The sequence below is a fragment of the Microtus ochrogaster genome, chromosome 10 (assembly GCF_000317375.1).
Source record: "Microtus ochrogaster isolate Prairie Vole_2 chromosome 10, MicOch1.0, whole genome shotgun sequence".
NCBI lineage: Eukaryota > Metazoa > Chordata > Mammalia > Rodentia > Cricetidae > Microtus > Microtus ochrogaster.
Window position 1 is genome coordinate 69,874,724 of NC_022016.1, and position 12,120 is coordinate 69,886,843.

Sequence of the window (12,120 nt, forward strand, 5' to 3'; positions counted from 1 at the left end):
CAAGTCTGACCTCACTTCCTGTTCCTCCCACCTATGTTTTAACCTATCAGGTCAAGCAGCTTCTTTATTTAATTAACCAATGACCTTCCTCCATCAAAAGAAGATATACAAGTAGCTAACACAGGGTTAGAGAGATGGTTCAGGAGTTAAGAGCAGTGGCTGCTCTTTCAGAGGTTCTGAGTTCAGTTCCCACATGGTGGCTCACAACCATCGCTAATTAGATCTGGCGCCCTCTTCTGGCCTGCAGCCATACATGCAGGCAGAACATGGTCTACATAATAAATAAATAAATCTTTTAGATAATATGCTGGATATCACTAACAACCATCAGGGATAGGCAAACCAAAACCATAATGAGATGATCACTTTGCACCTCCTCAAATGTCTACAGCTAAAATTATAGACAATAGCAAAGACTAGAGAGGATATGGAGAAAGCAGAACCCTTCTATGGTGCTTAGGAAAGTTGCTGTTCCTCAAAAACATTAGATAAATTTTGACATAAGCCCGTGATTTCATTCTGAGATCCTCTCAAGCAAAAATGAAAACATATATCCATATAGAAACCTATATGTGAGTGATCATTAGTAATAGCTAAATCTGAGACAACTTCCATGGCAGTCAACAGAAACAAAATGAGCTATATCTAGATGAGATAGTTTATTATAATAAAGAGCAATGAAATGCTTACACATACTATAGTATAAGTGAGACTATGTTGCATGAGAAACCACATATTGTACATGGGCAGCGGTCCTAGCTTCATTTCTGTTGCTGTGATAAGACATTTAGATAGAAGCAACTCATGGGAGAAAGTGCTTCACTCTGGTTTTCAATTCCAGACTAGAGTTCACTGGTATAAAGAAGTTAAACCAGGAACTGTACTTATGCCATCAAGAGCAGAGAGAAATGAACGTATGTATTTGCTTGTATGCTGGTGTTCAGCTGAATTTCTCTACTCTTGCCTTGTTCAGGACCCCCTGCATAGGGAACGGTGCCACTCATAGTAGGCTGGGTCTTACTACACCACGTTAGTCAAGGTAGACAGGCCCACAGGCCAAGACCATGTAGGCAATCTTTCATTGAGATTCTTCCAAGGCTATTATTGACTGCATCAAGTTGGCGATTAAAACTAACCATCGCAATGATGTTATATATAGACAGTATATATGACATGCACTTAGAGATGACAGATACAAGTATAATCTCTCGTGTTTTTATATACTGCAGGATTTAATGTGTGTGATGTGTTCCAAATAGGAAAGGGGGCTGGAGGTGGTGGCAGATGGAGATTGGGGTCTCATTCAGGATGATGACAGTATTAAGAAATGCGATAGCGGCGATCGGCGCACAGTTGTGGAAATACCGAAATTGGGCATTTTATAAAGTTATATTGTACAGTAAGTGGACCATATCTTAAGGTTTTATTTAAAATAAAAGGTGCACAAGCTTTTCCATTAATCTCTTTAAACTGTGAAACAAAGTAAGGAGAACTTTTCTATCCTCTTTTCAAGAGGAAAATCCTAACCTGTCCCTGTGGCCGCAGGAGCGAGCTAGTGTGAAGGACAGGATACATTAGCTACATTTCACCTGTAAAAACTTCCTGTCAAAGATTCCCAGGGGGTCTTGGTAAACGTATCTTTCCCTTTTCACCCAACAGTAATCCTGTAGTTGCATTCAAAAGCCACCTTGCTAGCTGGCAAGTTACCTGACTCTCAGTCACCAGCGCATCCTTCCTCCCTGTTGAGCGCTACTCAGTCATTGTACTGATAGGTTGGTTCCCCTACCGCTAGAAAAAGTAAAACCTTTCGTATAAGAGCTCCTGGAGGCAGGGGAGATGGCTTTGTTGGGAAAATGCCTGCAGCACAGGTATACGGACCTGGATTTGGTTCCCAGAACCTGTGCAAAATCCTCCATGCACTGACTTAGTTCTTCAGCTCCTGGACAAGTGGGAAAGAAACTAGCGAATCCCTGGAGTTCATTGGCCAACCGTATTCACAAAACTGATGACGCCAGGTTCAGTGAGAGACCTTTTTCTCCAGAATGAAATAAAATAAAAATACTATCGAGGATGATACCTGACGTGGCCTCTGACCTCCACATGCTTTCACATGCACAAGATTCTGGACATGAGTCATCCTGGCCTGAAATACAGCTTCCATGAAGATCACATGTAATTACAAATTAAGTCAACCATGTTCTGTTTTGTTACCTGTAAACCGGTAGATTGGCATTTGTATTAATTTCTGCTTTAATTAGCTTTTAGCAAACATTTGTTGAGCACCTACATTATACTAGGCAGTAAAGTAGACCCTGACAATTAAGCATTGAGAGGATTACTCATAATCTCTTTTTCTTGAGGGGTCCTTGTGCAATGATACAAATGCCATGTATATTAAATTGCATGTTATTGATAGATACCATGTGAGGCCAAGTAGACCAGGTACACACGGTGATGTGGCCAAGTAGAGAATGCAGAACTGGAATGGGCAGCCCAGTCTCTGTAAGCAGCTGACATTGGAGCAATGACCGGAGAAAGTGTGAGTGGAAGCTTTGTTTGACCTGGAGAAGTTTGTTGCTGGTGGTGTTCATGAAACCAGGTGTCCCTTTGTAGTCTAAGCTGGCCTTGAACTCACGTCAATCCTCCTGCTTCAGACTCACAAATACAGAGTCTGTGAATGTGTGCCTGGCTCCTAGTTGAGAAGAGTTTTGTTTCATTTTGTTTTTGACTAGGAAAATGGCCTCTGAAATTTTTCTGAGGCAGGAGAATTCCTCACATGGTATAGGAACAGCAAAAGCTCCTGGTTGAAGCTTTTTTTTTGGGAGGTGGGGACAGAGAGCTGGGATGATGAGATCATTTGTGGCACTTGAGATTAACATGACTTTGGTTCTGAATTTGAAGATAGTAGAGGTGAGCTGCAGAGTTCTGACGGGTGCACGACCTGTGATTTGGATTTTAAAGCCATTTTCTAGATGTTTTCTGAAAGCAAGCTGTAGTGACACAAGGGCACATGAGCAAAGTCAATGTAGGAAACTGGGTGTCATGTCTAATCTTTGACCTCCTCACATAATACATACATACATATATACATACACACACATACATACATACATAGACACACACACTACACACACCAGTTGTTGCCATCACAGAAAATGAGTTCTTTCCTAAAGTCAGCTTCTCTGAGGCATAATGAGAGCTAGGAAGCAGAGAAGTGGAAGAAAATCTGAAATAAACCAGGTAACCCTTCCAGGAACTTGGATTCAGTTAAAATACCCCACCATTGGAATATAAAATGTTGATGAATAAGAATAAAGCCCAAAACATGAGACACACATGACACCAACTAATCCTACCTTCTCATTTGCTGTTGCCAGCAAAAGTATTGATCATATTCTACCCGGAGATCCAGACTGCTGGCACCCCATCCTCCCTGTTGAATGTCTTTGGGGTATATTTTATCACTTTGGTTCCCTGGGGGCAATCTGAGGGTCTTTGAATCTCTTACTGCTGTGCTGAACTAATGGTGTTCCTGTGCCTTGAAGAACCATTGCCTCTACTGAGAGACCAGGCTTCCGGAGCCGAGCCGGAGGTAGAAGTTTAAATGCATACCATCATGCTGAGAGCAGCCGGGAGAGCCCACCGAAGCCTGAAAGTTGAATTCATTATTCCCGTCTCACTGTTATTTCTTTGTGTAACACAGACATTTTCTCTGCTTTGTAATCCTCTGCAATGAAAAGGACTTAAAATCCCTCCAGGGTTTCTCCCTGGCTGTAGCCTAACATATGCCATTCAGGAAATCTGACCCCGTGTGTTAGGTGTTCTCTCATCGTGGGCTGAATGGGCTAAACAAAGCAGAACGAGTCTGACAGGAGGTTCAATAGCTCGAAATGCAATGCACAGGGTGGAAAGAGAGAGTTCATTTGATTAATGTGAGCACTGTGAACTTCGGCTAAAAGAAAAACCCCCAAACATGCTGACATATCACCGGGCACGGAAGAGAAAATGCAGAGCGAGGGACAAAATGAGTACTGTTTAAAAGGGGGGTTTCTCTGCAGTTTCGGATACTCAGATTCTTTGCTTCGCTGAGGTAAACTGCATGCAGTCTCCACACCCCACGGGAAGCTCTCATGCTGATTTGGCTGCACGTCAATTTTCTCCTCTGATTTCTGAAGGGAGCTACTTGCGATGGTCCTCTGCAACCTTGTGTGTCGTTTGCTAAGTCATTCCTTCTCACACCGGAACGGTCTCTACCCTGCCACGGAAAGTGGCATGCCATCAGACAGCAAAATGCACGGACAAAGGGCTCAGTAGCAACTCTGGCAGCGAGGACCCGGGGAGAGGCACTGGAGATGAGCTAAGTTGCTGAGCGGTGGGCTGACAGTGTATCGGCGTTCAGGATGTTGCGCGTGAGCGACTTGCCTCCTCCCAGGCGACACTCGTGGATCTGGTAGGTGTTGCTGTAGCCGCAAACCTGATCTGACACTTCACAAGCAGAACTGGGAGGTGGCTTCATGCTTAAACATGAATGACGAGAGATTTCAAATAAGCAGATGCTTGTGGGGAGCTGTGCACTTTGTAAAATTATACAAGGTTTTAAGCACAGCGAGAGCTCTTTTACTTTTTCCAGAGAGGAAACGTTCTTTACTTTCTGATTTTTGTTTTAATTTTAAGAATGCAGATCAAATTGAGTGGAGTTTTTCCTTAGTGATAAGGAATCTGCTTATTCAAGTCAGGGTGAAGTTTGTGAATATGAATTTTTCTTGATTTGAACTTTAAAGTAAGACTTTATTTCTAAATCTTTCATCTATTAAACTCCTACAAAAAGAAAATAGAAAGTATCGGGCAGTTATTACAAAACCATGAAGACTTTTCAAACCACATCTGAATCTGTATTTTATGTGGCTCATGGATTATGTTTTTAGTCTTGTACTTTTTGTTTATGTATTTTGGCAGTACTGGGCATGGGACCTAGGGCCTCACACGTGCTAGGCGAGCTGCTCTACTACTGTGCTAGAGCCAAGCACAGTGTTCTTCTAAACTATAGAAGAGGTTTAGATTAGTTTGCGCTGTTTAAAATATATTTGTTTTCTATGAACTGTGGCTCCATTTGGGGGGCTAATGGCTTTAAGAAATAGGGAATTACAGGTGACAGGGGAGCAAAGAATAGCACAGTCCAGAGCCAAGCAGATACTTGTTGGTGTCGCAAGAACTGATTTGTACCCTTGAACAATTCCAGACTCATTTATTCCAAAGGAACTTGCACGTGTATTTTAAACCTGAGCATTACACACCATGGTTCTAGAGAGCAGATGGGGTAGTTGGCATGATGACTTACACAGTGTCTAGCCTGGGACTCCATGCTGTCTTCACTTTCAACAGTATTGATGAGTAAATCATCGGGAAATCACAGCACTCTGACTCTTCATTCTGTACATAGTTAGTCCTCACATGTCAAACCACAAGGTTTCCTGATAATATTTTCTTTCTAAAATTCGGGAGGCATGCTAGGAAAAGGCGCTTAGAATTCGTATTGCTTCTTCAGAACTGTTGGATTTTAAAGAGAAATTTGATCAATTGGTTAAAAAAAAGAGTTATTTTCCTCTCATTTTGTATAAATGTATCTAACTGTGGTCTTTAATTGAGCTATAGAAGTACTTAGCACAATATCTGGTCCAAAGAACTCAACATATATTAGCAACCCCACTTCCATCTCCTTTATGCCTGTTTAAGGCAGCCATATGCTTCCCTGAGCAGGACATCAGTGTTCTGCAAAGAGACAGCTAGGGGCAGGAAACACTTGTTAGGTTTCAGAACTATGCTGTGTGAACAATGCAATGGGACTTTCCAGAAAGCAGACTGTTTTAAGAAGAGAAAGGTTGAATTAAGTGTATTTGATCACGCATTCCCTTTGGGAATGAAATGTCTATGGAAGCTGATTGGACAGCTGGTTCAGTTTGGAGAGTGCGATAGTGTTCCATTGAGATGGGACTGCTGGAATGAGCCCGATCCATATAGCTGGAAAGTCCAGCTTCTTTGAGTTTGGATGGGTGAGGACTCCCATGTTCTTGACTAGAAATGAGCTTCCAGGGCTTGCCTTAAAGTGTTGTGAAGATTGGGACCAGATGAGGAGTCTCAGTGTAGGTCCTGGCACAAATGAAGTGTCCCCAAACCAAGCTTATATCAGAAACACAATAAGAATTAATATGGGTGTGATGTGCTGACTATGGTGTTTAAATAAGACATAAAGGTACTTAGCTCAGAATTGGATCCAAAGAGCTCAACATATACAGACAGTCCCATTTTTGTCTACTTTACCTCATCAGTAAGTTGGTTAACACTGCTGAAAATTCCTATTTTTTATCTATAATGTACTATACAATTCATTTTTAAAATATTTTCTTAGGCCTAGAGACATTGCTTTACTCATATTTCCAATATACATTTGTTTAACACTTGCTATTTATCAGCTACCGCATTTGGGTTTCTGGAAATGGATGTTGTATAACTATCAGATAAGGTGAACCAAAAAAATTAACAAGCAACTCTAAATAGGGTGTTGCAACAGTCATACATGTGTGTATGCTTTGCCCTGGCAACACAGATATGCTTGAGTTCAACGGGGTTATAAAAGGAAGTGATTCCTTACTAGAAAACTGATGGATAAGTAAGTTATAGGAAAACAGAAAATCAAAGACAGGCCTTCCAGTCACCATATAGCAGAGTCGAATTCACTTGGGGGTGGAAGGAATGTTGCTGTTCCCAAGTCACAAGAAGAGAAGAGATGGCTTTAAGCAACACTCAAAGGGCAGACCAAGCTGATTGCACCTCAGAACAGAGCCATGAGGAGCCTACAAGTATAGTCAAGCAGGGAAGGATGCGGCTCAACAAGATACCAGCCTGGAGGCGGAGGCTAGTTCGGGTGGTTTCTATGGAAGCCAAGGGTACTTCCAAAGAAATGGAGTTGTGTTCTATTTTAACAAGACAAAATTTAGACAAGGCTGCTAAGCCCACAGGAATCTGTTTGCCTTTCTCTGTAGTCTTTGAGGTGGAGCAATGGCAAGTTGGAAATGGGGTCACAATTACAGGGCTGAATTATAAGCAGAAAAATATTTTCAGGTTTTGACAGTGGAAGGTTTAGAAACCTGCATAAGGAAATTAATAAACTTTCTACACTTAGTGACTGGTCTCTTTTTTACATAACTCCTTTAGGGTTAAGAGTGAATTGATTCCAGTTGAACCAATCTGACTTACACAGGTTTTAAAGTTAATTTTCATATATATATAATTTCCATTGAACTACAGCTAGCAGCAAATTCAAATGACAAATAAAAGTGCACTTTCCCTTTTCAGTTACTTCCAATTCAGTTAATTCTACGTAAACAATCATTCTAATACTCTGCCGTCACTAAACTTAAAGGAATCTCAGAAGAAATCCTTCAGTAATGGGAGTCCTTTAAAGACCCAGTAACGTGCACCGCGCTCATCTACTTCATAGTCAGATGCTTTGTTCTGCACTACTCCTTAAAGTTGGCTGCACCTAGACTTAGTGTATCCAGGAGGTCAGATGATGAGATTAACTGAGTACCATCGCCATCCACACAAGGAACTAAGTGACTACTTGGTTACCATAACCAGAAATGAGTAAATATTTATTCTCTGAACTAAGAAAATCCATAGAGCCTGACGGAATGTATTCGCCGCTGCTCAACTCTGAGCATACGCTAATGGTCAAACCGTGCAAGAGCCAATTCTGACAACCATTAGGTTAGAATTCTGTGTGTGGTTCTGTTGTGAAGTGCAGCTTTTTCCGTAGCTCAGAAATAACCCTTTGCTCTAATAACCTCAGCATCAGGAGGAGAAAAAAAACACCTGCCTGAAACTAGGTTTCTGTGATGAGGAGAAAAGGCAGTGAATTCTGAGTAGTCACAAAATCTGGAAGCACTATCTTTTGCTGGTAGATACTGGTAGGTACAGACAGAAGAAAAAGCCATTTCAATCAACAGCTAATTTATTTATAGACACCCAAGCTGATTCTTTTTGGTGCTATAGATAGCATTCTCCTCTTGAGATTTTAGCCATACACGAAATAAGCAGAAAGAAGTGTCTGCAATTTTATTTCCATGAGAAATAAAAATGTACACGGTGCTTGAAAAACTACATTTAAGTGTTCTTCCTTTGCTATTTAACGGAGTTTCCCACAGCCTACTCAAGCAGAATGTGCACGTATGTCAATCATCCATCATCCACCGCATACTCACTGTGCTCTGCCTGGAGCTGAGTGTGGTTAAGGGTTGGGGGCAGGGTTGAGAAGGAAGTACGGATGCACTTGTGTTGAATTGGGGACAGACAAACAGACCCTATGAGATTATTTCCCTAACGAGGCATGCAAAAGACCTTTTTTTCCTCAGCAGACAAAAGAGCAAGAAGAAACGTGTTCTTATTCAGTCTAAATGGTACCTAGAACTTCTAAGCTGGGTAAAACAGATGGCTCGGGCTATCAGTTCAGTAGAAGAGCTAAAATTATCCTGAGAGTTGATTGCAGGAAGGGATGTTCACTTGCTCCTAAGACCTTCCTCCCTGTAGGAGATACAGTTTCCTCTTTATTGCATAGCTGAATCAATAAGGGCCAAGTTCCCCAAGCTGACCGCAACAAGGATTCCAAAACTGGAGGTCAACTGGCCAAGCATTGCCAAATCTGATAGAGGTTTCAGAGTTCTGCGTATAAAATCTCAGGCCTGACCAGTCTTGCCCTCAGTATTGACTAAAGGTTGCAGGTTCATTCACTTTCAGACCACTTCTGCCCTGCGGCTCCCCCAGTTAGTACTCTTGTGCTAACACAGTTGGTCTGAGGGCTAACCCCATTCCCTTTAGGAGAGCACAGGAATTCGATTTCCTCCTGATAGTTAGAAGGCAGGAAGAACTAGACATTTCACCTATGCTCCTCTGCTAATCCAAATGATATCATAGATGGAATTAAGCATCTTAAAAGACAAGCAAGCCCTAAAATGTATCAGTTGATCATTTTAATGATATTTCTGTCAACAATGAATGGTAGATTTTTGAATTGCCATGCCCGCCAGATCAGTTTTTAGTAAAGCAATCCTAAAGTAGTTCATGCAAATTAACTCGACTTCAAACAATACTTGAAAATATTGCCTAGGTTCATGAGTGATTCAGTGTAGGTAGAATGCAAAGAAGTACCCAAATCACAGCTACCCTCATGATTAACTTCCTTTTTATGCAGGAATAAGACTGCATTCATTCACTAACTGACACTGTTGAATTTGCTTCTCTGTCATGCTTGTGGTCAGTGGCCCCAGTGATGGAACACTTAGAAAGGATCTGTCCTCGCCACTTTCCTGTGCAGGAGGACTTTACCCTCTAGTTAGTGAGACAGACACCTGCCAAGAAGATGATCTGAGATGTGAAAAGAGTTGTAACATAAAGTTTTTTGGAGCCCCATAGAGAGCTAGTTCAGGCTTCAGAGAGGGGGTGGCATTTGGACTTCACGTCTCTGGGGGCTGAGTGTGATGGAGGCCCTCCAAGATAAAGGCACACAGAAAAGAGCATAGCTGATCTAACCAAGATAAAGCCTACAGAATGACTTCTACATTTTATGGATGCTTGTTCCTGTAAACAAAGGCTTCTCTGTCCCACCCTGTCCTGTAGCCACTTCTAAATGATCACCCAGAGACTTAATATTAACTATAGAAAATTTGGTCTATAGTTCAGGCTTATTACTAACTAGCTCTTATATATAAATTAACCCATTTCTATTCATCTATGCCTTGTCACAGGGCGATGACTTCTACCAATCTGCTGGCATCTTGTTTCTCTGGCTGCTGGCTGGCGTCTCTCTCACTCTACCCTCCTTTCTCCCTGTATTCAGTTTGGCTTTCCTGCCTAGCTATATTCTGTCTTGCTATAGGTCAAAGCAGCTTTTATTATCAACCAATGAGAGCAACATATATTCACAGCATAAGAGGGGTTATCCCACAGTATGTTTCCACACATTGCCTGTCACTCACTGAAGTGAAATAGAATGTGAGTTCCATTAGAGACAGAATTTTTTCAGTTTTGCTAATTGACATATGGATATAGATATGTAAGTATAGATGGTGACATGGATATAGATATCTAGATATAGATAGTATGGACATATGTAGATATATGTACCTATATGCTTAGACTAACACTTAGCACTTAACAATACTCATCAAATACTTAAACTAATAAATAAGTATGTGTGTTGGGGGTAATTGTCCTACTTGATATGTGCTTATATCCATAAATTTCAGTGATTTTGTATAGATGACATATGACATATTTTGGGCTTTTGCCCTCTTATTCCTGGGACATTTAGCCTGAAGGGTAACTTATTTGCAAACTAAGATGGTGTTCCAGTCTTTAAGCTGACACAGCAAAGTTCCCAAGCACTGTAACATCTGGTTGGCTCTGAGCAGCATTGTAAGCACACAGAACACAGCCACTTGGAGGTGTGTCTGTCACACAAGTAGCAAATATTCAGGCTCTGTGACATTTTAGGAACCTCAGCTCAAGGCCCTTGGTGTTTTATTGATTTCCAGGTAATCAATCAGAGGCTCCAGCAATGCCCTGCAGTCTTTAAAAGGTACACGTTGTAATGGCTCTTAGGCTAGGCTAAGCTTCACACTAGCATGGGCGTTAGTAGGAAGCATTGTTCAGCAAAGTTTCAGTCATTCCTCAAAAATAACTAAGATAGGACACGTCTTAGAATTGGAATTCTAATTCACATAATAAAGCATTATCATCTTTTGTTACAATGACGCTTCATTTTATAAGGACATTAAGAGCATGCATTGTGTGTGTTCAAGCACACAGATATGTCTATGTCATAGTATTGGGACAAAGTTCATGGGGGCATACTGTGAAATCACCATTTTATGATCTTTCTTTTCTCTCCTGAACAAACTCTACATAAATTAAAATGTATCACACTGTTTAAAAACATAAAATACCTACTTTTGCCAAGGTAGAGTCCCTTATGTACACTGGTCTGTTCTTCATGAGAAACTGCTTAATGGGTACTCCTGTATCTGCATTACAGATAAGGCTTGGATAATGTTCATTTTCCTGGAACACACACTGAGCAAAATCTGAATGAAAACCCAGTTCTGCATGACTCTAAAATGCTTGCTCTTTCTGCATGTGTGAAATGCAATTTGCATAATTACTGATTTCTTGGTAATGATTTTAACTTTAAAGTTATCATGCATAAGCATATAAATATTTAAATTTTAGTTAATGAGCATATTTACATTCTTTTGTGACCTTTATAAACAGAAAACATTTATTATCCAGTTTGTTGATGACTAATGATCTTGTCTAAAAATATTTTGATTGCCTACTGAAGCAGTTAACCAATTTTTATGGTATTTTTGCTATGGGCAAAGAGGGACTACAGAAGATACACTGTATACAGACATTGTAGCATATAAGTGAGAGATACAGCTCTTCTTATTAATTTTAGATAATGAATCTTGTACCTTCAGGACCCAATTGATAGATATCAACCATCTATCAGTAAGGATCTACCTTCATTTTTTTTATTGCTAATTTCATGTAAAGTCCTGATTCCTTATTGTTCCTCAGTCTTATCATGGGAACTCAATGAGCAAGTCATTGAATGGAAACATTGAATGAAAAATGGATAACTCCAGACTAGGTAAAGACCAGTGTATATGTAGACAGCAGTGACCACATTGGTCAGTAGACAGTGGACAGTGCATAAGATGGCTAGCAACAAAACCAACTGAAGGAAAGAAACATAACTTACATGGAGAAGATCCAGTAGTATGGACTTAGAAAGGGAAGAACTCTGCCTGTTGACAAAAGGAGTACTCCACATGGGATGATCATTATATCCCCAAACTGTGTTATAAGGGGAAATATACTAAAATAGATACTCAGCAAGCATAAGTTGCCCTATTTTCTCAACATTGAATTTACAACATCTAGAATGGTACTGTTGTCCATCAATATTTGCCAAATGAATGACTAAATAAATGATCGGAGACATCCAGCTCATTTGGATTAGTCTGGCTGTCTACGAGGGACTAATGGGCTTGATCTGCAGGC

The 12,120-nt window shown here is 40.7% G+C and overlaps 1 protein-coding gene across 3 annotated transcripts in view; it reads left to right on the forward strand.

Annotated features, from left to right (window-relative positions):
- Pde4b (phosphodiesterase 4B) overlaps positions 1-12,120 on the forward strand; it is a 527,196-nt gene that overhangs the window by 337,858 nt on the left and 177,218 nt on the right. The window contains exon 1 of one of the 3 annotated variants that reach the window (XM_026781921.1): positions 3,887-4,450. The exons of the other annotated variants lie outside the window; for them this stretch is intronic. Within the exon in view, the coding sequence (XP_026637722.1) occupies positions 4,401-4,450 (50 nt within the window). The 5' untranslated portion in view covers positions 3,887-4,400. Of the gene's footprint in view, positions 1-3,886; positions 4,451-12,120 lie in introns of those variants that run through there. 3 annotated transcript variants of the gene reach the window in all.